At 35.5% G+C, this 24,929-nt stretch overlaps 1 protein-coding gene across 2 annotated transcripts; it reads left to right on the top strand.

Moving 5' to 3' along the window:
* Positions 1-275: 275 nt before the first annotated feature.
* LOC135684765 (serine/threonine-protein phosphatase 2A 65 kDa regulatory subunit A beta isoform) lies at positions 276-24,695 on the top strand. 2 transcript variants are annotated; one of them, XM_065200419.2, is made up of 23 exons: positions 276-452; positions 3,481-3,571; positions 4,256-4,302; positions 7,495-7,548; positions 8,128-8,178; positions 8,917-9,007; positions 9,904-9,994; positions 10,194-10,260; positions 10,724-10,804; positions 11,181-11,288; positions 11,958-12,005; positions 12,606-12,720; positions 13,160-13,230; positions 13,794-13,879; positions 14,326-14,374; positions 15,047-15,098; positions 15,662-15,783; positions 16,240-16,300; positions 16,713-16,786; positions 19,285-19,365; positions 20,125-20,267; positions 23,368-23,459; positions 24,340-24,695. In XM_065200419.2, the coding sequence occupies exons 1-23, from the start codon at positions 372-374 to the stop codon at positions 24,348-24,350; spliced, it is 1,767 nt and encodes a 588-aa protein (XP_065056491.1). In that variant the 5' UTR covers positions 276-371; the 3' UTR covers positions 24,351-24,695. The 2 variants fall into 2 exon arrangements, with proteins under 2 accessions (XP_065056491.1, XP_065056490.1); XM_065200418.2 differs by having other exon boundaries at positions 15,650-15,783.
* The last annotated feature ends 234 nt before the right edge of the window (positions 24,696-24,929 follow it).

Below are 24,929 nucleotides of genomic sequence, written 5' to 3'. Positions count from 1 at the left end.
ACCGTTTTAGTATGATACGGTTACTATTTGAATCTATGTTTGCAATGAGGGAGTTAAAAAAAAATGAGCTGTTTGGTATCTTTACTTGCAATGAGTTAAAAAATAAGTGTAGCTACTATTTTAAAAATCATGTTGAAAAAACTTGAAGAAGCACGAATATCACAATCCGGAAAGATCTTATAATTTTTATTAGACCTTCCATCTTCCCTCCCAACCAAAAAACCTTCTATTGTTTATCATTCAGTGCATTATGGGTCGTTACCAGTCCCCCAAAACTTCAGTGGCCTCCTCCATGTCAAGCATCCAAACTCGAAGAACCGTAGAAGGGAAGGGAAAGGTCGACTGCCAGTTTGTGTACTTTTAGAGGAAAGATGGCAGCAAACGAAGCCCAAGATGATTCTTTGTACCCAATAGCAGTTCTTATCGATGAACTGAGAAATGAAGATGTCCAGGTAAGGGAATTTGCTCCTGGATATCGATTTCAGAGGCCATTTTGACTTAATAACACCCACTGTGGGATCGATGGGCCAGAGAACACGACACCAATTCATTTTATTTATAGCTTCAGTTCATAGATCTAGATTAAAAAGCTGCAGTTTCCGCAATTTCGCGCTTGTTGTTGCAAAAACCACATGTCTAGTCCAAAAATTGTGCGTCTGGAATACCACTAATCTACCTGGAACTTGCTTTTGCTTCAAGCCTTCCTCCCTGATATTTATAGCTTTACTTTAATTATGTTACAGTTTAAACTTTGAAGTAAAGCTGAAATTGAGTTCTACAAAACACAATATCATGAAATTATTTGTACGTAAGCGTAAGCGCCAATTTTTCAAATTGTTTCGCTTTTTTGTGGAACCGAAGTATTTGAAAAGTTATCCCTGGATTAAAATCCATGTTTTAGCTTTATGTTAGAAACATATCTCTGAGAGGAAGCTTTGAAATTATTTGTAAGGTTCCTAAGCTTTTGTCAGTATTTAGATGTCTACAATAAATTGCATATGTTGACTGTAAAAATACAAATTATTACCATGTAACTTTCACTAAAAACGAACATTCACAAAGTTTATCATGACTTTCACACTAAACAAAGGAAAATTTTCTTGGCACTAACTAAATTTATAAGATCTGAATCGTGATCATTAGCACAGAATCATCCTGGGCAATGGAATTTTTCTGGTAACTTTGTTTTGAAACCAAGGGAAACTTGACTACACCTTTTATACTGAACTAAAATCAGGGTTAGAGCTGTAACTTTCAAAGTGTCCTGCAAATAACTATCCATTTCACGAAATCTAAGTCATTTTCTTCAGCAATCTAACTGAAATGATTTCCTCTTTTAATAGTTTCACTGGAAAATTTTTCTCACTCAGTAAAAATGTTGTATTCTCTCTGTTGTAAACCATGGCTAAGGGTAAATCCATTGCCACAATTGGAGCAACAAAGAAGTGAATTTCAACAATGCCACATACTTTGACATCAAAATTGAGATTTATAGTTGAAAACAGTCAAATTTATCTGCAAAATGCATCAGTCTTCCTCCCTTGTCAATGCATACAGTCAAAGAGTACTCACTACTCAAAAGTTTCACACTTAATGCAATCATCGGACAGTTTTTGAAACTACACACTCTATTATTGTTATCATATTTATTTGTTATGTCCCAAGAGGTATCAGGAATTTCAATGCTCATAGGTGAATGCAATGATCAAATTATAAACTGAGATATGCTTGTGATATATATTGACTTTATTATATTAGGTAGTTTGGTTAGAGGATTCAGTACAATTAAAAATAGAACTCTTTTTTGTTTGATAAAAAAGTGCCCACCTTGGCATCAAAATTTGAATGGCCATTATTATTCAAACATTTGAATGGCCAAAATCAAATGTTTGGGTCACTCTTTAAGGGATTTTTTTCAATGATTCCCTGGTGTTATAGCTGTTTATTTTTTTGAATTCCTGCACAGTTGACCCTTAAAGGCAATCAACAGATATAAAAGTTGCTTAAAGGTAATGTGTCCAGCTAAAGCAAGCGACTCTGCGGGGGTTTTTAGAAACTTGTGATTTCATGTCATCGCCTAAGCCATTACCTTTATTCTGTTAATCTATCCTGCTGTGAGGTTAGCTTTTCATGTGAGCAATTTTGCATCCCAAGAATACTAACCAATCGCAAACCGTTATTTTGATGGGTGGCTTGACAAGTTGGGTATAGGCAGTCCTTTAATATAGACACATTACCTTTAAGCCATCTATCAATCAATATTGCTAATAAATGAGTGTTCAAGTGGAATCACACCCACTTTAAGGCCACATATTGAGTTTTTTACAAACACCATGTTTATCTGTCCTTTAGAATTCCAGTCTGCACTAAAATGGCTATCACTAACTATATTTTTCAAAAAATATACTCTGGAAGGCATTTAGAAAATGCACCTGTAATTTTTAACCAAAATTGCATGCAGATTGAAGCCAGAAATGAGATAAATGATTCTAAGATATCTTGCTTCATTGGATTAGACTTCTGTAGACTGTTCAGTCCTTTTTCTATCTGGTAAATGAAATGAAGTCTGAAATTATTATTACTTGTCATGTCAGCATTTTTGTCCAAATATTTATGGAAAAAAGTAGAAAATAACAGTTCAGATGTCTGTTTTGTTTAGAATGTTGAAAAACATATTCAGTTGTATTTACAGTTTTCATTGTTTTTTAGTTGTCTCTTTCTTGAAACTAAAATTAAATTTGCTGTTAATAAAGGAAATCTCAAAATGTCAACCTGTTTATTTATAAAGTACTATTTGAGTTAAGATTGTTGTTCGTAGTTGCAAATATATTGAAATACAAACAATGAATCTAGAACTCAAATGAAGAAGCATTAAAAAAATCATACTAAAGTAGTTTTTCATCAGATTTTCAGAATCTAGCACTAAAATGTATAGAAGACAAACAGATACAACGTAATTGGATGAAGAAAATTTGTGCAATATATGTATAAATTTATAATTATATTGCAAGATAGATTTTATAAAGTGAAAGTATGAAAATTAAATTTTAATTACATAATTATTTTTGAAGAGAAAATTATTAGTTCTTTAAACTTTACTGTTTATACTTAGTTTATTTATATTAGGGGTGCTTTGTTTGTTCATGATGTTTGTTTATTGTTTTTTACAAAAGCATAAGTTTGGTTGTGAATTTATGATGAAATTTGTATTCATGTTTAGCTCATACAATGTGATACATCTAAATCTAAAATGTAATAAAACAGTTTTTATTATCAGGACGGGTTATTTCTGCCTTCAAAGTCTCTTTTTTTGCTTTGACTACAGACAAGAATAAATCACAATAAATACTTTGGCAGAATTTATGATGGTCACATGCAGCAATGTTCTAAATAACCATAGAGTCATGTGATAGCTAATGTTGATAATTATTTTTTTATCTGCATCATGATAAATGATGGACAATATCTCTAACTTTTCAGTTGAGGCTGAACTCTATACGTAAATTGTCAACAATTGCATTAGCTCTTGGAACAGAAAGAACCCGCAGTGAACTGATTCCATTCCTCACAGGTTAGTTGGCAATTTCAGACTTTTGTTAAAGGTAGTTTGCTATGGGTATCTGAGCTTTATTTACACTATTTTTCCATAATATTGATGCATATTTTGCAATGTCCCATGATATTGAGACATATTGGGAACAGTGCTTTGTGGTAACAAGTACATTCTTAAAATGTTGTGTTTCCAACAATCAAAACTTATTTTTTCTTCATTTTGGCACTTAATTCATTTTCTATTATATTATTGTTATTTGGATGAAATGCTACACGTAACTTGCATATTTAAGTGCTCTGTGATGCTTATGAAGAAAATGTTATTGTGCTGTGATGAAGTTTTATACAATATTTAGTCAATAGGAAATCAGTTTGCAAATTTGTCAATATGACAATTTTTCATTTTACATTCTTAAGTTAAACCTGACCTTAGAAGTCATTAAGAAACACCTGTCTGCAAATTTAACCTTTCTACACTGTTTATTGATATGTCCAAATGCAGTTCTCATCAGCAACAACTTCATGAAAAGATTGAGCAGAAAAGGGGAACTCCACCTAACTAAAGAAATCATTGAAAAGTTCCTGAGTTTCTTTTTCTATTTGTCCTCAGATTAGATACAATCAAAGTTTTTAGATTAAAGGTTCTGGAAAGTTCTAGATTTATTTTTATATTTGTTAAAGTTTCTATTTTTCTCTTGATTAGATACAATCTATGATGAAGATGAAGTGTTACTTGCTCTAGCAGAACAGGTGAGATTGCGCTTTCCTTTATCTAAAGGGTCAACTTTATTTTCCTTAATCTGTATTATCTTTTAACTGCGCTGGAATTGTTCTGCCTTCTGCCATAGTCTCCCAGATCTTGGCAGTAGTTTTGTAATCTCATACATCAGAGACATGCAAATCATTAATGTCATTAGAATACTGGTGTGAAAACTGCTTTGACTTTCCTGTTTGATAGACCCTTGTCTGACAGTTAATTGTTTAATTGATATATACTAAATCTTCTTTAAAAACTCATTGCTAACAATGCGCCATTGCACAATGCAGGCATCTCTTGATGCATTTCAGACAGTCTAAAAATTGATTTGGGTCTGGCAAAAACTTTACCAAATGAAGTCCAAAATCACAGAAAGAAATGGGCATCCTCGTCATTCAGAACGGCACAAGGTGGTCTACTTTAGTGAAACAACACTGAAGATTAGGAATGCAAGGAGGAATATGTTATCTAGTTGTATCAAAGTCCGTTTATGAAAAAGCAATGAGCTATCAGAATCAGATTGCACAGGACGGTTGACAACAGACATCATGTCATCAAAAGAAGCCAGCTCTAAAAATAGTCTTCTTTATGTTCACCAATATCAGATTGAAGATCATGGCTAGAATCCCGAACTTTTACTCTGCAGGATTCGCATGGGCATGCCATGCACACAAAGGCTCATTGTTAGCACTATATCTTTAAGTGTCATTTGTCAATTCTGTGCATTAGGTCATATATTTTATATGCAATATGATCACATGGTATGCTTTATCAACTGCATACAAATAGAACTGAATTAAGTTTATGCCTATTTGGTCTGCAATATCGTGTTTATCTTTTGACTTGTTAATTATCTATCCATTTATTAGCACTCAGTATTAATAAATTAGCACTCAGTATTAATTAATTAGCACTCAGTTTTAGATAGCCAGAAAAAAATACAATTAACTTATCAAGACAAAAAAGGAATGATAATAATGCAATGTTGCAATTGTTTTAAAAGCAAAGAATATGATAAAATTATTTCAGTGCAGTTTGACTGCATTGGTGAAAACATCAACCAAATAATGATGGTGGTTATGAATGTCTCATTGTTGCTGGTGGAGGTCATTAGAAGTATTTTAAGATCAGTAACATCTGGGTTCTTTATTCTTGCTTTCTATCTCAGTAGCTTCCTGTGAAAACCTGACACAATCTGGGCATATGTTCAGCACTCTGTGTCCAAAGACATCTTTGTGGTCACATGCCACAGAGGCACTATCTTTGAAGCCAATCTTCCAGGACAATAGATAACTACAACGTTTATCATGCTGCCTGCAAATAAAGTTTTTTCTTTTCTTGCCACCAGCTTACTAGTGGCTCTCGCTTGCACCTAGCGCTTTATGTTAAAAATGTAATGTCTGTTCGCTTCAATACTCTTTTTAATGATAATAAACACTCAATCACTGAAAGTGGTCAACTTTTGATTACAACATTGCTTGATATTTTCACCATGGTGCATTCCCTGTTGGATAATTCCCACCAAAAATATTTTGCATGTCACAACCAGGGGTGGACACTTGGTCAAATATTGGGGGGGCAAGCCTATCGTTTTAATAAGATGATGTCACATTTCCTGTTGTTTTAGAACAAAAGACCATTGTCTTCTAAAGTATTGGGGGCGGTCGTCGCCACTGATCAAAGCACATTATTGCAGTACAATTCAGTTGTTTATTTAATCAAAGAAAAAATTTGATTCCACAACTTTTGTCTTAAAGGTCACAAAAATTAAGATTTGTCTAGAACACTTGTTGATTAATGAATCTTGAATATGAAGCTTACTGAACTGATGAACCTAAAGATTATTTTTCAAAAGAACTTATTGTGAAATTGATACTGCAGGCATAACCATTTCCTCTTGGAATTTCCTCAGTTTCTTTTCAGATTTTGCTCTTTCACTGTTAAAATGAATAATTTATCTTTGCCTATTCTTGCCTAATCAATAATTCAAATCAAAAGTTCGTTTTTGATTGTAATCTGATTTGACTCTCCGGATTTAGGCTAGGCTTGGCAACCACAGAGTTTACATGGATCACTTTATTTATGTTTCTTACTTTCCTGACAAAATCCTGTTTAAAACCAACCCCCCTCCCTCCCAAGTAAAATAAAAACGGAAAGGCGTATGGGAAACTGTTTCCATTTTTGCTTTTGAAACAAGAAAGCTTAATATATGTTGAAATGTATGCTGTTTAGTATTTCAATGGACCTGAAGTTTCTTCTCTAATTACATTGGTTCATTTTTGTTTACTACGACACCTGTACATGGTAAAACGAAAACAGAGCTTAAAATTGTTTGATCTGAACTACGTTGTACCCCAGTGTTTCAATGTTTTGGGATTCCATTTTCCTTTTCTCTTGTCAGCCCTAAGATTAAAATGATAAAAAGTTTAGAAGCATAATTAAAGTTCAAAGTCAAAATTCAAGAATATACCTAAATTGAAGATTATCTTTAACGATTTTAAGCACTTTGATTGAAAATGTCTCTACATCTTCACACGACCAAACCAGTCAATTCTATAAGCCACAAAACCGTTAGTTTATGAAATATGGATAGGAAATTCTGTGAATTCCTTGTGCCTCCAGACATGATGATGAAATCTAGCCATGCTAATTGTGAGGCCGAAGCTCTGGCTTTGGCTTATGACACAATATATTTCTTCTCACATAAAATTCTGAATGTCAGTCAGGCACAATGAAAAGTGTAATAAATGAGGATGAAGTGTAAGAAAGCATTTAATGTAAGAAATCAAAATGATTCAAAACCGTAAAGGATATTACAAGAAACAACTAGAGCAATAATCTATGCTGTACCTATCTGCAAATGATATTGATATGGTTCGGTGTTATTGGTATTTTGTGTAAACTTCAAAGATAATCTTCAATTTTTTAGATTTCAAGGATTTTAGAATTTTATATTTTTTAGTTCACTTACTCTTAAAATTACCAACTTACTCTTTTTGGGGGGGGTGGGGTGGGGGAAGAACACAAGGACAGTATCTTGAATAGAGGCATTAGAAAAGGAGTCTGTGGCTCTAGTGTGTCAAAGTTATTGTTTCTGCATCACGTTTCCTATGTTTTGTCGATTTACGTAGACAGTTACTTTATAATGAATTATACACAGATTTCTTATTTGTATTTCATTTTAGCTCGGTACATTCACTCGTTTGATCGGAGGCCAAGAATTTGTGAACTGTCTGTTGGTGAGTCTTGCCTCTTTCGTCTCTTTGCCAGTTTCATTAAACAGGTTGCACCTGCAGTAAAGTAGAAACTGACCGCTTCCTCTTTCACCGAAGCGATTTCAAAAGCTAAAATCGTGATTTTCTTCTTCTATAAGAAGCGCAGAATTTATTCTACTGTTTTTTATTTTGAGTTCAACTCGCTGTAAAGGAGTAATAACCTTCCAACCCACTCTTTTTATCCTTGAAAGGCATCTGTTTTATTTGCCAGATTTATCCCATTGGCAATTATCTTTGGCCATTTTTTCATTTGTTTTGGCTTCATTCCGTTTTAGATTTAGAGTTATAAAATAGTACACATCTGCTTTATTAATTAACTATGTGTTTGCCGTTCTGCCTACTTTAATGCAGTAAGAGAATTTGCAATTATTTATCGTTCCTTTGAATGTGATAAATTGAGTTTATAGTTAGTTGTTGCATGTTTTTATGTTTTATGTAGATATTGCTTACCTCTCTTGCTTCTGTTTTTATCTAGAACGAATTAAAAGAACCAAGTAATTGTTGAAACTTTTTCCCATTAACTTATGTATCTGTTTCTCGTAGCCCCCGCTCGAAAGTCTTGCGACTGTCGAAGAGACAATTGTTCGTGATAAAGTAAGTAGGAATTTTTTAAATTCCAAGTTAGTTAGAGGTATCTTCTACTTGACAGGTTAGATGTGTTCAATAGCTTATTTGATATGGAGGCAGGAATGAGACATAAAGACCATCTGTATAGAAAAATAAGCAGGGAAATTAAAAGGGTTGGGATGGAAAGTAGTGATAAGACAACGTGTGGAGTTCTTGACTACGATTCGATGATCGCCTTGTAGCGTTTGAAGCTTCTATGACTGTTTCGTATGATTAACAAGTTTTAATTTTTAGGTATATATAATTAGTTATTTTTAGATTAAAAAGTCAATCAAAGTTAGAAAATCCAGTATTATTTAAACTAATTGTTGTTGAGGTCCTCTTCAATCTCCGATGTTGACAATTTTTGCACTTGTTTTCAAGATACATCTAGACAGGACCTTCAGAATGGAGCGGGGAGCAATTTTTCCTTCATGTTTAGGCAGGGGTGTAGAGCTAAGGGGGCTCAGGGGGGCTGAGCCCCACTTGTTAATGCCGAAAATTGGCAAATTTCGTCTTTTGCTATTGTTTTTCGCAACATTTTGGCAAGAGCACCCCTTGTTATTTTGATAGCACTACACCACTGTGTTTAGGAGAGCGATTCATAGCTCCCCTCAGCCTATACGAAACTTTCCCTTTTACGATTCCGAGTTTCCCTTTTAAAACAGATTTAACTGTACCGAAGCAAATAGCAAATGCTAACCTGACGCCTGTCTCTTCCTTTAGGCTGTAGAGTCACTCAGAATCGTCGCTGCGGAGCATTCTACACAGGATCTCGAACACCACTTCGTACCTCTCGTTAAACGACTAGCTGGAGGTAAGGGTTTTTTGAACCAGTATGTCACTGCTGGTACCCTCAAATACTCACTACTAGTGTTAGCAACGCAGTTAACCTCAAATTGATTGTCCTGCAGAAAACCTGAAGTAGACTTCGAATCCGGTATTTGCCATGAAAATGGTGTAGGTAGCCGAAGTAGATTCTCACAATGATTTTTTTAGCTGTTCTCTACCAGCAGTGACATAGTTACATTGACCCTAAGGCGTTGTTACATCTGTGATCATTTTTAGAAAAACAGGCTAGAATTAAGGCCTCCTTAATTTGCGGCATAATTGGTGTCATACGCTTCTTGCACAATGATGAGTCTAGCCATGCTAATTGTGAGGCCTGCCTATCAACGGCAGGCCTATGACACAAATGCTCTTCTCAAATATACTTCTGAACGTGCAATCGGCGATTCGTTGGCTCCATATGCCCATTGAAATATTTAAGTAGAATAGATATGTTGGATAAGCTACCTTGAACAGCATTATTACAAGAGTATCTGACAGGCCCGGCCGGCCACAACAGCCAAGAGCCACAGCGGCTCCTTGGCCAGCTTAGGCAAGACGGTACCTTGTTTATTTGGTGTTGTAAGATTTTTGCACAGAACCGAGATTAGTAGGTGAGATATTTTTCCTGCACAAAGATATTGTTCCTAATTCAAAATGGCGTCCAATGATAGTTCAATAATTATACAGGATCCTTCTTAGCGTCAGCCCCTTTGTCAGGCTCCTTCTCACTGAGCTTGACTGCATCGCATATCTGCATCGCATATCTGCATAACGAGGTTTATTTATAACATGCTCAGAGTTGCAATCCTAAGCTTTTTTAACTTCTTTTTTACGCTCACGGCATCGCCATGATATACTTTGCAAGTTGTCATCTTCCTGCAGGCGACTGGTTCACTTCTCGTACATCGGCATGCGGACTTTTTGCTGTTGCATATTCTCGTGTGGGAACCAATACAAAAGCCGATCTTAGAACGTAAGTATTTGTATTTTTTAAAACATACGCCGATTTCCCCCGGTCTGGTCCGGCTAGATCATTTCTTTGAGTTTGATTCGTGGAATTACCAGGAAAACATGATTTATTACCAAGAACTAGGATATCTCCTGTCAGTATGCGATGCTTCCTTGAGAAGTTCTTGCTTTTGTGTATTTTGACACCTCGATATTTTCGCTAGGGCTTTTAAATCTCTGTGCTGTGATGACACACCAATGGTCCGAAGGGCGGCTGCAGGAAAACTCGGCGTAAGATTTTTCAAATTTCTTTATTTATCTGTTTCTTGTCTTGTTTGCTGCCTTAGCTAAAATTTTCTTTTTGTATTACCTATATCTTGTGTTTGCTGCCTTGCCAGGTTTGGCGAATGTTTTGAATAGAATGCAGGGGATTTTGCAAGTTTTTACAAAAGAATGACTGTATACCCGCCGCTTTTTGTGGCTTTGTTTTAATAATGTGGAACCCCTGAAATAAATTTTGTAGACCGTATATATGATATTTTATAAAATCAGTTGAAGAATATATGTCAATGATTTGTCTTTTGCCAAATATATTGCCATTATTGCTTTGACGAACTAGATTGTTTTTGTTTTAAAGTTAGTAGAATTTACTATTCATATAAATCAGTTAACTGCTTTGGAGGTGAATCATGTACAGCTGATTTCCAAACCTATTAGTATTTCTTTGTTTATGTTGAATTATTTTCTCTTGAAGGAATTCGCAAAAGCCGTTGAAATTGAATTTGTTAAATCTGATCTTATCCCGATGTTCAACAGCTTGGCAAACGACGAACAGGTGACGATCCGCAATTGTTATCAGCTAGAACACAAAAAACTTTTGTTATTGTTTTGAATCGTAAATTTGACGTCATATTCTGTGAAGGAAGCCCTCTTTCTCTTTCAGCTTTGATCATTGATTTTTTCGAACGTGGGTTGAAAAATTTAAGATCTGCCTCTGTTTACACTTAGATTTTTTTAGATAGATGTAAAGCATCATTTACTAGCTTTGAATTGCAAAGATTTTTTCTTATTTTAGTTTAATTGTGTACCTGATTGTTGAACCCTCATTTTGCTTATTATGAATTTTGGGAACATCTTTCGGGGATGTGATAAAGGCCTCCAGGAATGTATTAATTTCCAAGGTTTAAAATGAGTTCTTTTATGTTTGACAGGATTCCGTGCGGCTGTTGGCCGTCGAAGCTTGCGTCAGTATCGCCGGCATTCTTCCACAACCAGATAAACAACAATACATGGTGGAACCCTTAAGGAACGCTGCGCAGGTGTGTTGCTTTGCAATTTTACTGGTTTGAATCAAGTATCAATGGAATATCGTCGGGGTGCAATCTTTTTCAAGCAATAATGTTTATGAATTGATTGGCCTATAAATGAAAGACAGATAAGCTCTTTCAGTTTGATGAATGGTATTCTATTCAGTGTAGCAGTTTATCCAAGATGGAATCAAATGAACCTTAAAAAGAGCCAGAAAGACAAATAAGCTTTCACTCTTGACATGCAACTTTTTTTTTTAAAAATAATCTAAATTCCTTCTGTTGCATCAGTCATAATTTTGTTCTCCAGCAGGCAAGACTTTAATTTTTACATAAGAGGTTCCCCCTAGAAATTTCCTTTGGTGAATGGAGAATTCCTTAGTTTCATATGAATATGTTTTTCTGTACCCTTGATAACAAAGGCCAGAAACTTAAATGTCACCTTACAGCTGTAGGTTTAGAAGAGAAAAAGACATGAGGATATTTTGTGCAATGAACATGTTGTTTAATCTAAGAAAGACATAAAGTAGTATATATTATATTATTGTAATTTTATCTTTTGAAGTTTGTTCATTACAGTTGTTTTCTTCAAATATTTCGGCTCGCAGCTCCATCTTGGCAGGAAGTGAATATTTCAAGCTAGTTGTTTACTTACGTAATGTATCGACAATTCTCTTGCAGGATAAGTCTTGGAGAGTTCGATACATGGTCGCTGACAAAATTGTCGAAGTAAGTTTTGTTTCGATTGTTGCTCGTCGATTTTTAGCGTTGCTCATTTTGATAGCATTGTCTAAAATAGTTGACGGGTGTTTCAAGATCCACAAAATATTTAGCTCTTCAATTAATATTACACATCATTTTTGGGCGTAGCTAAATGAGCCCAACATTGCTTGTGAAATCACATTTGGTGCTGCTGCTTGATAAAAGTTTAACTCGTCTGGTTTTAAGATCTAGCATCTTTTTCGTGCACTTCTTTTTGGCAGTGGTGTTTAAATGCAGTTTCCTCTGTAAGAACCCCATTTAAGTATGTTTAGTTTTGTCTTTGTGATCTTTGCGTTGAATTCTCTGCAATACTTTCATGTATTCTCAGTGGTGCATTAAACTCTCCCTGATCAATATATCTTAATCTAGTTACACATAGAAAGTCAATTCGATCTCCAGTAGCGTCTTACCTCTTTTGTAATCATCGTGACGATTATCGTGATTTATCCTCATGTAATGCAATAATTTGCTGATAAAAAAAAGATTTACCCAATAATCTTGAAGTACCTTTCCTTTTTCCTCAACACCCCCTGAATATGTTAAAGTAATACCATATTCGTCTTGCAGCTCCAAAAGGCAGTCGGACCAGACACAAGTAAGACAGAACTCGTCCCAAGTTATGCTGCACTTCTTAAAGACTGCGAAGCGGAAGTAAAAACAGCTGCGGCCCACAAGGTCAAAGGTAGGCAGAGAGAACCTCCCAGATTTACAATCGTTTCATGCTATAAAATGCAGTGACGTGAAACACTGGTCCGGGAAAGTGATCAATTCTCCTGTCTTGAGAAAAAAAGCTGTTTTTAATGATTTACGTTTGAAGTTTACGTTTAGAAAGCATTCTCTTCGATATTATTCTAGTGAATTTGCATTTTGTTGTACAAACAGCAAATATCAAATGGTTTTGTTATCTGGACACTTGTGAAATTTATAAAAAAACTGGCTATTAAAATCTCATTTTGTTGATTAATTTTTAGGTGGGCATTTTTGAAAGGGAAATTTTTATATTTAGATTTTCACTCACCTTCAAAGTGTTCGTAGCTCCGGTTCGTTTTCTCGACACTTATTCTCGGCATTTATCTACTCGCTCAATATTCAAATCGACTTCTTTATTTTCTTTTTTCCAGAATTCTGCATAAACTTGCAGCCGGAATCACGAGAACAAATAATCATGGCCAGTATTTTACCATGTGTAAAGGTATGTCTGATGTCCCTAGGAATATTCCTGAGTTAAATTTGTCAATTACTTTTCATTCGGTCGGGCTATGGCAGATAATGTACAGAATGAATTGATTTGTTTTCAACTGGGTTACAATTCAGGAAATTAAATAAAATTTTCTAAATCATAAAAATATTTGTCATTCTCTCTCAGCCACGCATACTTTCCACCGCTGTCTATTCTACCTTTGTGTTGATACAGTACCCCAACCCACTGGATATGGGGTAATCCTTTCGGCAGGGTTTTCAGCGTTTCCTTTTATAATGTTCAAATACCTTCTGAAAAGAGTTAATACACATAGGCGATTTTCTGTGCAGTTTCATACCGATCTACTGTATAAAACACATGTTGAAAACAGGGCATGGAATTCTGTTATATGATGGAAAAGCCTTAAGTAAACAATTTCTGATTCTTACTTTGTACTGGCTTATCAATGAGTCTTTGGGCTGTGATAATTGCAGTCGCTCTACAAGTGTAGTGGTGAAGTTTGTTTGATTTAATGTTGCTTTGTCGAGTTTTGGAAGTATCCTTGATTTTGGCAGGATTTGGCCAGCGACCCAAATATGCATGTAAAATCTGCATTGGCTGGTGTAATCATGGGGTTGGCTCCAATCCTTGGAAAGGACAAGTAAATATTCTTATGTTCTATTGCTCTTGAATTCGTACAATATTTAAGTTTAAAACATTTTATTGAAAATCTAATTTAAATATATTTATTGTGTATATGTATTTCATTATGATAGCATGAATGATTAAGTGAACAGTGATGGAGAATGCAAATGAGGAAGGCATAGGCCAAGTAAAAGAGAAAGCTCTTGAATATTTGTTAAGTTGTCAATGTTTCTCTGTTTGTATAGTCTGTATTTTCAAGGCTCTCTCCCTGATTCTTCATATACTGTTGCAAATTTCTTCGAGTAAATCTAATAGCGAGTGAAGTCCGAATGTAAATTGGTGGCAGGTTACGCAGCTGCTCATATTCATCAAAGCATACAGATCGTAAATTAGTATGTAAATCAGCCTATTTAGATTTCTTTTTTCTATTTTGAAACAATGTGAATATTCATTTTTTTGTAGCACAATCGAACATCTTCTTCCATTGTTTTTGATCATGTTGAAAGACGAGGTAAGGAGCTTCATACGAGCCTCAGCTACACGCTTTATTATTGTGAACTTTTGCAAAATCTTGTCAAACTACACTTTATTATTTACGTTTCTTTACGACACGTTGTACCATTTGAAGTCATGTTTTGCTCTCTAAATATCTTCTTGGATTGCTTTTCCATCCATTGAATACTCAATATTCAATTATCTTATAGCAGCTTATTTCTCTTCACGTCAACAATTTTTTTCTGGGGACCTGTTACACGAGAGAAAATCTTCCTGCTGAATCAAAGATCTGCATTGAACAATTTTACAAATATTCGACGCAATGTTTATATTCATTAGGAATTCTGAATCTTGTTTTGCTTTGTATGTTTAAAGATTGTAACTTTGAGTGTCAAAGATATTGCAAAGAAATGATTTTATTTTCTTAATATGAGCTCAATTTTTAGATTCTACAGATAAGATGTCTTTATTTCGGTTAAATTTTCTCTGCCAATTGTAATTTCCGTTCCCAATCTGGGAATCTAGTACCAAGAATCTAAACATTTTGCCGTTCTGCCTTAATCTATGTCAACCTTTCCATGTTTCCTGATCTATATGATTTTCTGATGCATTGTATCCTGTTACGCATTTTTCGTCTTATTAAAATGCTCTGTCATTAATATTAAGTATATGCCACGACATTTTTTAGTGCTCAGACGTTAGGCTCAACATAATTTCGAACTTGGACAGCGTCAATGAAGGTATTTAAATTTCCTATATGCATACAGGTTCTTGTTCGCCTTCTTGTTAATTACCCAGCGTTCATTACCAAAGGATTGTCTGATAAGTTTTAAGTGTGCAATTGAACAATGTAATAAATCCTCGATAAAACAATTTTCCAGAATCATATTGTTCTTTGTTCCAACTTCAAGGGTGTGTATTTTCAAAAGTTATTATTTTTCAATAAATGGGTGAAAATAGTTTACTGTATTGAGGGTTAGTAGTTTAAAGTTGCCAACCTGAAGACTACAAGTAGAAATGATGCACCATTGGTAAACATTTATAATTTCATTACGATACCTGTTATGTTACGAACTTTAAATAATCTATCTCCGCCACTAAAAGATGTTCTTAAATACGAGGTAATTTTTCAAGGAAGGACAGTCTATAGGTTCTCAATTTCTTTAGTTCATTTTTGCTGGTGTTAACTGAATAACTGGTGAATGTAATGGAACTGGAACAATATTTCAATCAAAACTGGATAGTATTGTCCTGCCAAGTTGTAAAATTTTAATTATTCTTATGTCATGAGGTCACTTTTCAGTCATCGGAATCCAAGAATTGTCACAGTCTTTACTTCCTGCCATAATGGAACTGGCTGAAGATTCGAAATGGCGGGTTCGTCTGGCCATCATAGAATACATGCCGTTACTCGCCGGTCAATTAGTAAGTATTTCATCCGTTGCACGTCGATGAATAAAGACCGAAAATTGACATATTTGAGGAATTACTTTGTTCATTTGAAAGAGGTATATGATTTCGAGGTTCGAACATAACTCTTCATCAAGATATAACTTATGAAAAGTTTTGCTCCAGACGTCGAAATTATATATTTCTTTCAAATCTACAATCTTTATTTAAATATATTTAATAACTAGTGCTAAACACCGTTGAGTAGAGCCTTGAGTCGCGCTGTTATGCACCATTTACATCCATGCATCGCATTTGAGCTTTTTTATCCTCAAAAAAACTGTTTAATACTAATTGGAGTGTCTGACAGAAAATACTGAGACCTATTTTGCCAAAGGACTATTTATCATCGAGTCTGTGTGCCAAAATTGCATCTGTGAAATAATAATCGGCCTAGTGGAACATGTTACTCAGTTTTCATTTCGATTTTAGGGCGTCGACTTTTTCGATGAAAAGTTAAGTTCACTTTGCATGAGTTGGCTTGTCGATCATGGTAAGTGTTTTCATTACTTATCAATTCATTATTTGATCTTTTCCTGATTTTCTTTTCTTTAGAACCATATTCTCCAGAACAATATTGTATTTCTGATCCTGTCTAATTCAAACGTTTGGTGGAATTGTTTTCTGGAAAACTTTTTCTTGAAAATTTTCGTCGGCGACGTACTTTGCTTCTGTTTAGCAAGTTTTTAAAAGCGATCTCCCCTCGAAGAATGTAAGACGATCCCTTAGTTTGTAGATTGAAATAAGAAACAGCTATCAAAAATAGAAGAGGATATATTTTTTAGCGTAAGTCATACTGTATTTTAGAGAAAAAGGTTATATTGTGAGAAAATTCGTTATTATATTTTAACCATAGTAGTCCCGAACAAAAGAGTAGTCCCATCATTTGTTCAATTTTTTTTTAGTTTATGCGATCAGAGAAGCCGCTGCAAAGAACTTGCAGAAATTAGTTGAAAAGTTTGGCATTGAATGGGCTCAGGTAAGCAGTTTCTTATTTGATTAGATGCAATGCCTTGCGGGGGGTATTTCTCGTGTTCCCGTGTTCGTTAAAATGCCATCTTCGCCTTAGTGAGTATAAACAAATGGAGGCCAGTGACGGAAAGCTCATTGATGTGGGCCTAAAGGTGTCAGATATGATATATTTTCCAATACAAAATATTTAAAGGGTTGAAAATGTCCAAAATGTCTGTCGTCTCCAACAATCTTTGAGTTAATGATCGTATCATTTTTTAGTCTTTGTCGTAGCAGTAATTGTCAAATAATCACATTCAATTGACAAATGTCAAATATCCTGCTTTGAGCTATTCCTTGCAAGACGTTCTCATGTGCATACACTACACAGTTCTGATCAAAATCGTCCTCTCTACCTGATTGTATCTTAAAGACTGTGATAAGATGCAGATAAAAGTCGACCACTTACAGCCAATCGACCACCAACCGTTGACCGATCAAACTGCGCAGGGAGAATTTCATGTGAACAGTTTCCGCCTTCCTGTAAATCGTAGAAATGGATGATGAAGTTATGGCTTCGTCTCTGCCAAAGACTGCGAATTTTTGCTCTCACATTACTTTTGATCCGCAGCTGCATACAGATTGTTGTTCGCCTTCTTGGTAATTACCCAGCGTTCATTACCAAAGGATTGTCTGATAAGTTTTAAGTGTGCATGACCAAGCTTTTTCGTGCTATCTTGACATTTTGCTGAACCGAGGGTCCATCTTTTTGCCGCTTGCCAAGTGAAGTCAGTTGACAACGGCCTACTTTAGAAGCCATTTATAAACAAATTTGCTAACAACGTTCGGATGTGTTTTGAAGTGCCTTTATTGACATCAGAGCTGTTCAAATGCCAATTATAGCATTTATTTCGACACCCGCAACAAACATGGTGTTTGTGAAAACAGCAATGAAGAACCAGCTATAAATTTCGAATGCCGACGACTTTGCTGAATTCGTTATTTTTACCATTGACTGGGTTTCGATGTCCTTAAATTTATGTTTACTACAAGTAGACTCGTCGTGATAGTAACTCGTGACATTGCCATGGAAACTTGTGCGCAAAAGAGCGCAAGAACGATACCTGTATTCAGGTTGCCGACAAAACGGGGATCAATCTGGCGCGATGTTTTAACAGCCCAGCTAATGTAATTGCTTCCAATATCAGCTGTTTCCATAGAGCTATTAAATGGAGCTCAGAAGTCAACTGTTTCATTCTGTGGGATTCTGATAGGTAGTACAGCTCTCGATGGAAATAGCCGGGATTTGCCTTTGCATCCTGGTTCCAGACTACCTCCTGTAATTGTAGCCAGTTGTTCGGTCAAAGTAACTTTTGGATTCTCTGGTTGTGGTATACACGGTGATTGTTTGAACAAAGATAAGAAGACAAGTTTGTAAAGGTTTAGAAAATTATTGATAAGAGTAAAAGAATATCCAGAAAACCAATACAACGACACTACTACTGACAAATTCCCCTTGTATCGTTTTTTAACCAACACACTAAATTTCCACCTTTTCACCCTGCTTAGAACTTGGCTTCGTCCAATTTCCGTGTTAATTGAATACTTCATTATCCTCTGCGTGCTCTAAGAATGCTTCTATTTTTATGAGCTATTTTTAAACTAGAAGGAAAGGCAATTCAAAAGAGAGGAAGTTAACGACTTGAAGTCAAATGTTAATATTACATTGGTGTCATGAAAGATTACGAAGATGCTTGACATTAGGGATAATCGTTAGGAGATTTCTGTATAATTTCCAGTCACAATTCATTGTATGGAAGATGGATGATGCAATTAATTAACTAGAATTGCTTCAGAAATGTATTTTAGTGTTTATAAATTTGAATGGTGTGAATGATTAAGTGGGTTACCTACGCTGAGATTAGGCAACATGGAAAGGGGGTAGAATATTGGCGTGTAGACTTGCTGGATTCATCTCCATGTCTTGGCCTATCAGTTTCTTTTCTGCCTTTATTCGCCGGCTCTCTTTTCACTCATCGTAATTTCTCCGTTTCCACGCTGTTTAACGCAGTGTAACTCTGTCATGACTCAAAGTTATCACCTCTCCTTAGAACTACAATCGGACAGCAACATAACGGATACCTGCTGTACAAAAGGCTATGTTCGCCTTTTTGGGGTATCCACTATCTGGGGGTTACTTCTTGAAGGGGTTAACTGCGATGAGTACCTGAATTTTGACTCCGCCACAAGGTGTCCGTCTGTGAAGACTTCATTCTATAGTTACGCTTCAAAACCGGCTTTCGTTTAAATTATCCTATTCCTGCAGCTTCAGCAAAAGTGAATAAACAAGTCAATGAACTAGTATTTCATGTGGAAGAAAGAAGTTAAATCGTACGCGTGCTGGGAAATGCGTTTAATCGGAATTACAATCGCTGGAAATCTGTTTTTCAAACGATACACAATAGTTTTCACCTTAGCAGTGGCAATGTTAATGTTAAAAACGTCTCAATGATATTTATTTCGTAGAACAAGATTATACCGCGTGTCCTTGCGTTGGCGAGAGAAACCAATTATCTGCACAGAATGACAACACTGTTCGCAATTAACGTAAGTTATTTCCATCTTTTTAAATGTTTTCTTGACGAGCGAGAAAATAACCTTTACTTTTGCAGTTCCGAATCTCTACTGCTGGTGCTTGTTAACCATCTTTTTCATGCATATTTGTAAACAATCCCCTTTGTCTCGCACTCATTAGGCCGGCGTATAATGAAGTTATAAAGCAAAAATAGGCCCGTTGTTCAGGATGCAATGCAATGTTCTTTAAATTCTCCTTCTTACTGTGCGAAAATAAAAAACAAAGCATATGTTATGTCTTTCCAGTTTTATAACCAGAAATCTATAGTTGCCATTTGCTTCACAGTAATAGCGTAACCGTTTGCCGTTTATTATCTCCATTTAAGTCGTTAATATGATGCTTTAACGATTTCTTGCGCTTAAACTTTATTCAGGTCACAGCTAAGCTAAGCTTTCAACGTTTGTGGTCTGGTTATCTTTTTAGTCTTCATCTCACGTATTCATAGTTATAACTGACAACAAGTGGCCTACTGACCCGATTTTTCATAAAATTCAATGCAAATCATTACATTTATTAAGATAATTTCACTCCTTCGTTTTTTATCTTTGATTGCTGGCTGTTGTAGAATGTGATGTTATCAGTTGAACTCTTGTAATGTCTTGACAATTTTTCAAAGAAGGAATTTGGTTACTTAAATTTTATCTGTTTATATATTGATTAAGTATAGGCTTTCTCATTTTTAGATAAAACACCTTTGATGTGTATTGGTCTTAAAATCTTCTGTTTTTCAGGTTCTGATCGAAGTTTCTGGACCTGAAATTTGCCTGAAACTCATCCTGCCCGTCGTGCTGAGTCTGGCAAACGATGGTGTTGCAAATGTCAGATTCAACGTCGCAAAAACTTTACGCCTACTCGGCCATGTCCTCGACGCGCCGTAAGTCCTGTTTTGCTTGTTTAAACTATAACTTTTATCACATGAGATTGCGAATATTCTGTTTCGCTAGAACTCCAGGGTTCGAATTAACGACTTCTTAGCTTAATTGTGATGTGGTGCGTAAATATCGTTTTTCATCGGTGGTTTTCTGTGTGATTAATGTGAAAATTTTTAAAACAGAAGGCAAAAGATTTAACTACCTAGAAAAAATAAATTCTTCAAAGGGCACTTTACCCATGATGGTGGTGAGTTCTTGCACTGAAAGTAAATTACTTTGCAATCATCATTTAACTAAAAAACATCCCATTTAAATATTGATCAGAAAGGCTTGTTAAGTATCTTTGGAAGGGCAGGAGACTTTGGTCATGGAAGTGGTCAGAAAGTGAAAGTGTGGAGTTTGGTTTGCTGCTCTCAAATAAACCACAACGAAAATCTTCAAAGCTTCGCACCACAATTTATAGAATCTTTTTTGGGGGGGAGGGAGGGGTGGGTAACCATTTTCTCATTAGATCAAATGTATTTCCATTTCCGACAGGCATTGTAGAATTCATTGAAATTTATGTACAATTCCTCTTACCAGCCATGCGACCATGTCAACGTCATAGGTTCTATTAGTGCTCTTAGCAGTTGGAGATATAAAGACTCCACTTGTTTTCACCTGTGTAGAGGATTTGTAGGATTGTTCTGCTGTCTACGTTTCCCAACCATGCTTAAGGTGCAATCCCATTGTTCTAAACGTTGATGGGAATCACTTTCCAGTTTGTTGATCTTACTCTGTTCACTTCTTACTCTTTTCCTCCATTCTTTTCTCGCGTTTCTGTCGTTCCTCGCCTGGATATAATTTTCGCTTACCTTTGGTTACTATCCAAAATCTTACACTCAGTTTGTTGAGTGTCGGACCAAAAGAAACTTGAATGCTTATTATATCATAAGATGCCTAGTTTCCACTTTTCCTATTCATTTTGAAGATTTACTTTCTTGCAATTTCAGTTTATAATCTGTATAGTTATTTAAAACCTGTAAAGAACAAAATACAGGCAGCTCCACTTTCAGTCATTTCGCTTAATTTCACACCACCGTTTACATTCACATAAAATTTAGACCCAAATATACACAACTATTCAATATAGCTCTATTCTCAGTCACACTTTTTCTACAGTCACAAATTTTCAAGCAACGTTTGGTGTGACTATTTTGGTTGAGTGCCACAGGCATCGTAAAAAGCCTGTGGTCCCTTGTATGGCCGATTAATTTCCCATTAAGAAAGACATTAAAATGGGATTTTCAGTAACAGTAAGCACAATGATCATCGTTTAGTCGCTTTGCTAGTGATCTCACTAACAGTGTCTTTTTATTAGGTTTTTAAGAAGTAGGCTTCCAACTTATACCAAATCCTGTTTCGCGTTGGCTTATTCGCATTGTCCACCGTAGCGGTAAAGGATCATAACAGATAAGATATGAAATTAGCTGCTCGATTTCTGGGTCTCCTTACCATATCTTTGTTTTGCAGGAAACTCGTTAAATAAAAAAGAAACCTTCATTTCATGAATGAACATTAACCGTCAAACAATGCAGTGTTTTTGTATGCTTAAAACTTCGCTTAGTTTGTGGTACCGGGCTTGAATTAAATACCCCGTGCAATGTCTTAGCTGGTTAGACAACAAAAGTACGGTTCCATTATCTTTTCAGCAAGAGATTTTTTCGCATAATGCTACCTATCAGTGACGTACCCAATCCACAAACTGTCTTTTATGTAACGGAAATCTTAATTTCAAGATCCGACCACCCAGTACTTACCATAGTATGTTTATATTGGTTAAAAATGTGTCCTTGGTAATTGAAAACCCTATCCCACAAATAATCCATGCTTATTCAACTTAGAAGCCGGTTTTTGTTCTCAAATATTGTGACCCAACCAGAGCTTTACTTTGCTCTTCTCAAATGAGACTTATTTGCGCTTGAAACGGTAGTATGTTGGTGTCCTGATCACAGCTGAGACCTTGGAGGATGTTCTGAGAGGGGCAGTGATGCACTATTAAATATTCTTTGAAGGGGCGTGTTTACTGAGATCCTTATCTTTCTGTAAGACAAAAGCAAAATCTTCTTCGAAGATATACAATATCCCAACTATTGAGATAAGTTCTAAGTGTCGAATTCTAGGATTTGCCAAAGTCATCAGCGAAGGTCACCATTTAGAAAAAGAGAAGTCTTTGTCTTGAACAAGTTAGCTAACAGTGATTTGAAATCTTGATGGCTTCATACTGACCATTCGCTCTTCATGGGTGCCTCCAAAAGGGGGTATCAAACAGCATACAAGACTTTTTAAAAACAATTTTCGTGGAGTGATACCCCCTTTGGTTTAGCAAATTCATAAAATGTTCTTTATAACTCTCAACCAGGAAATTAGGAGGTTCGATAAGGACAAGCTGAGCAACAATATTCATTAGACTTAAAATGGATCATCTAGACAAGATAAAACTTTTAGAGAGCATTCACTATCCGTATTGTCCACCTGATTCTTAAAGAATATTCTTCTTTTTCAAAGTATCCATATCTAACATCGGGGGAGACCAAGCTAATGCTCCAACAAGGTGTTATGTTGAAGGTTGTTTTCATGCTAGTCCCTTTCTATCATCCTGCTGGCATGATTTTGTTTTGTCTCGCCTTTTCAGCTACATTTCAAGCTGACAGGCATATGATAATCGCGTGCTCTACAGTTCTGGCATTGCAGGTTTTGTTATCTTTCATGTTGATCGCAATTCAGGCCGGCATAAAACAATGTCCAGTATCATCCTCATCTTCATTTTCACTACTCAAAACAACTAGAACTAATTATCACTTCCTTTTTGCAGTGAGTTTTGAAAAGTACATATACGCTTCAAAGTTATTTTCTCATTAGCTGCTGCATCCAAAGTATTCTGCTGGGCTATTGCCACGTGACCCAGGGCACCCCCAGTCCTTCCTGATCCAGCTGTCACAGAGAAGCTCCATCCCGTATGCCAAATGCTAGTCTTTTGTGGTAACATTGTTATGCATATTATGTAATTACAAGCAATGTAAACATTTTTATGCACTTTTTATCTTGTTATTTGTTTTACAGAACCATACAGAGTCAGATAAAACCCTGCCTCGATAAACTAAACAGTGACCCTGATGCTGATGTCAAATTCTTCGCACAAGAAGCCCTTGGAGGTGAGTGTTTATGTATACCGTCAATTGAGGTCGTGACAAGGGCGTATTACCCCGTTATCTGTTGTGAGATTTGTCGGATCTATTCGTAAAGTCGGGTGGAAAGTCGCTAAAACAAGAAACCAGTAATTTTCCCATTATTAATCGGCCTGCCCCTTCCTTCTTATCATTCCATCACCATAACGCTGTAGAGTTCAATGTGATATTTTTCATTTCATAACAATATCGCATTTCGTTAACAGCATGTCGCAAAATTAGACTATCAAACTATCTAGATTATCAAAAACTGAAAATTCTATCAGAAACAATTTCTAAAATGCAACTTGATCAAGAGTACTAGAATTATGTAAAATATAATAATTTCTAAATGTTAACCATTTTTATCACTTTTCTCAGTTTTTTTTCTTCCCATAATGTTCCCTTCTATATTCTTCACAGTAATCCACTTATGAGTTTTGTAGTATTTCTAAAGCTAGGCAAATTAAAGTGAGATCAACTGGAAACAAAGACCATTTTTAATCAAATGCCAAGTTTCATTTAATTGATAAAAACTCGTGTTTAACTTACATAAGTTAACTTCGACTTTGCTGACCTGAAGTTGCACTGCCATGCCTAAACAAGTGTGTGGTTGTGCTATCACCAGTTTGAGGTTAAAGTTAAGTCAAGTCTGAGGTAGGTAAAATTATGAATTCAGTGCATAAATTGCTCTCCAAACTGCCCTGCACAAAGAAAAGGATAAAACCCAAAATTTAAAATCCCAGCACACAAAACTAAATGTTAAAATAAAACTGGTTAAAAATGTAAAAGTAGTTGATATTGTATGATCAATGAAACTAAAAAGTATGCCATTAACTTTTAACAATGTTGTTCCCTTTCATTTCAGTGTGTGGATGATTCGACTCCTGGCGCCCTTCAAATGCTTTATACTCTTCATATGTTGATCGGATCTGTTCGAATCCGTGTTTCAATGTTTTGTCGTAAAATCACGTGACCACGATTTATAATATGGCAGACCACTTTACGGCAAATGGATAAGTGATGGCATCATAATCATCATGTCGAAAGATTTACTGGATACTCTTCGATTAAGTTTTATTAAAAATAGATTATCCTCGAAGATACCGCATAACTGTCTGTTTCTGGGATGTAGAATAAGAAAGATTTGTGTGATGTTGGCCATATGTTTTGTCTGTTTCTTCGTAATATTCAGTTAAAAAATATTTTAGGTGTAGGGCAGCATATTTTGTTTCCCTTAATCTGGTATTTTATCTCTTTTAAATTGATCGTGTGTGCTTCGTTAGCATCTTATGCGGTGGATATAATTATAAGAGGAATATTTTTATATTCTCAAAAAATAATTACAAAACATACACAAGTTTACAAGACAATACCACAAGGAGCATGAGAATACATAGCAACCCTGTGGCAATTTACAATCACCATATTAAACTTAGTTACTTACAATTAGGGGAT

Source organism: Rhopilema esculentum, chromosome 21 (genome assembly GCF_057945365.1).
Source record: "Rhopilema esculentum isolate cy_ngs chromosome 21, ASM5794536v1, whole genome shotgun sequence".
Taxonomy (NCBI): domain Eukaryota; kingdom Metazoa; phylum Cnidaria; class Scyphozoa; order Rhizostomeae; family Rhizostomatidae; genus Rhopilema; species Rhopilema esculentum.
Note: the sequence above shows the minus strand (reverse complement) of the source record. Positions and strands in the feature narration are given on the sequence as shown.

What these genes read in the sequence shown, in the direction of transcription:
- LOC135684765 (XM_065200418.2), top strand. Translation starts at nt 372, where the DNA reads ATGGCAGCAAACGAAGCCCAAGATGATTCTTTGTACCCAATAGCAGTT. An exon ending in ACTGATTCCATTCCTCACAG is followed by an intron (nt 3,572 to 4,255) that starts GTTAGTTGGCAA and finishes TCTCTTGATTAG; the next exon opens with ATACAATCTATGATGAAGAT. An exon ending in CGTTAAACGACTAGCTGGAG is followed by an intron (nt 9,008 to 9,903) that starts GTAAGGGTTTTT and finishes ATCTTCCTGCAG; the next exon opens with GCGACTGGTTCACTTCTCGT.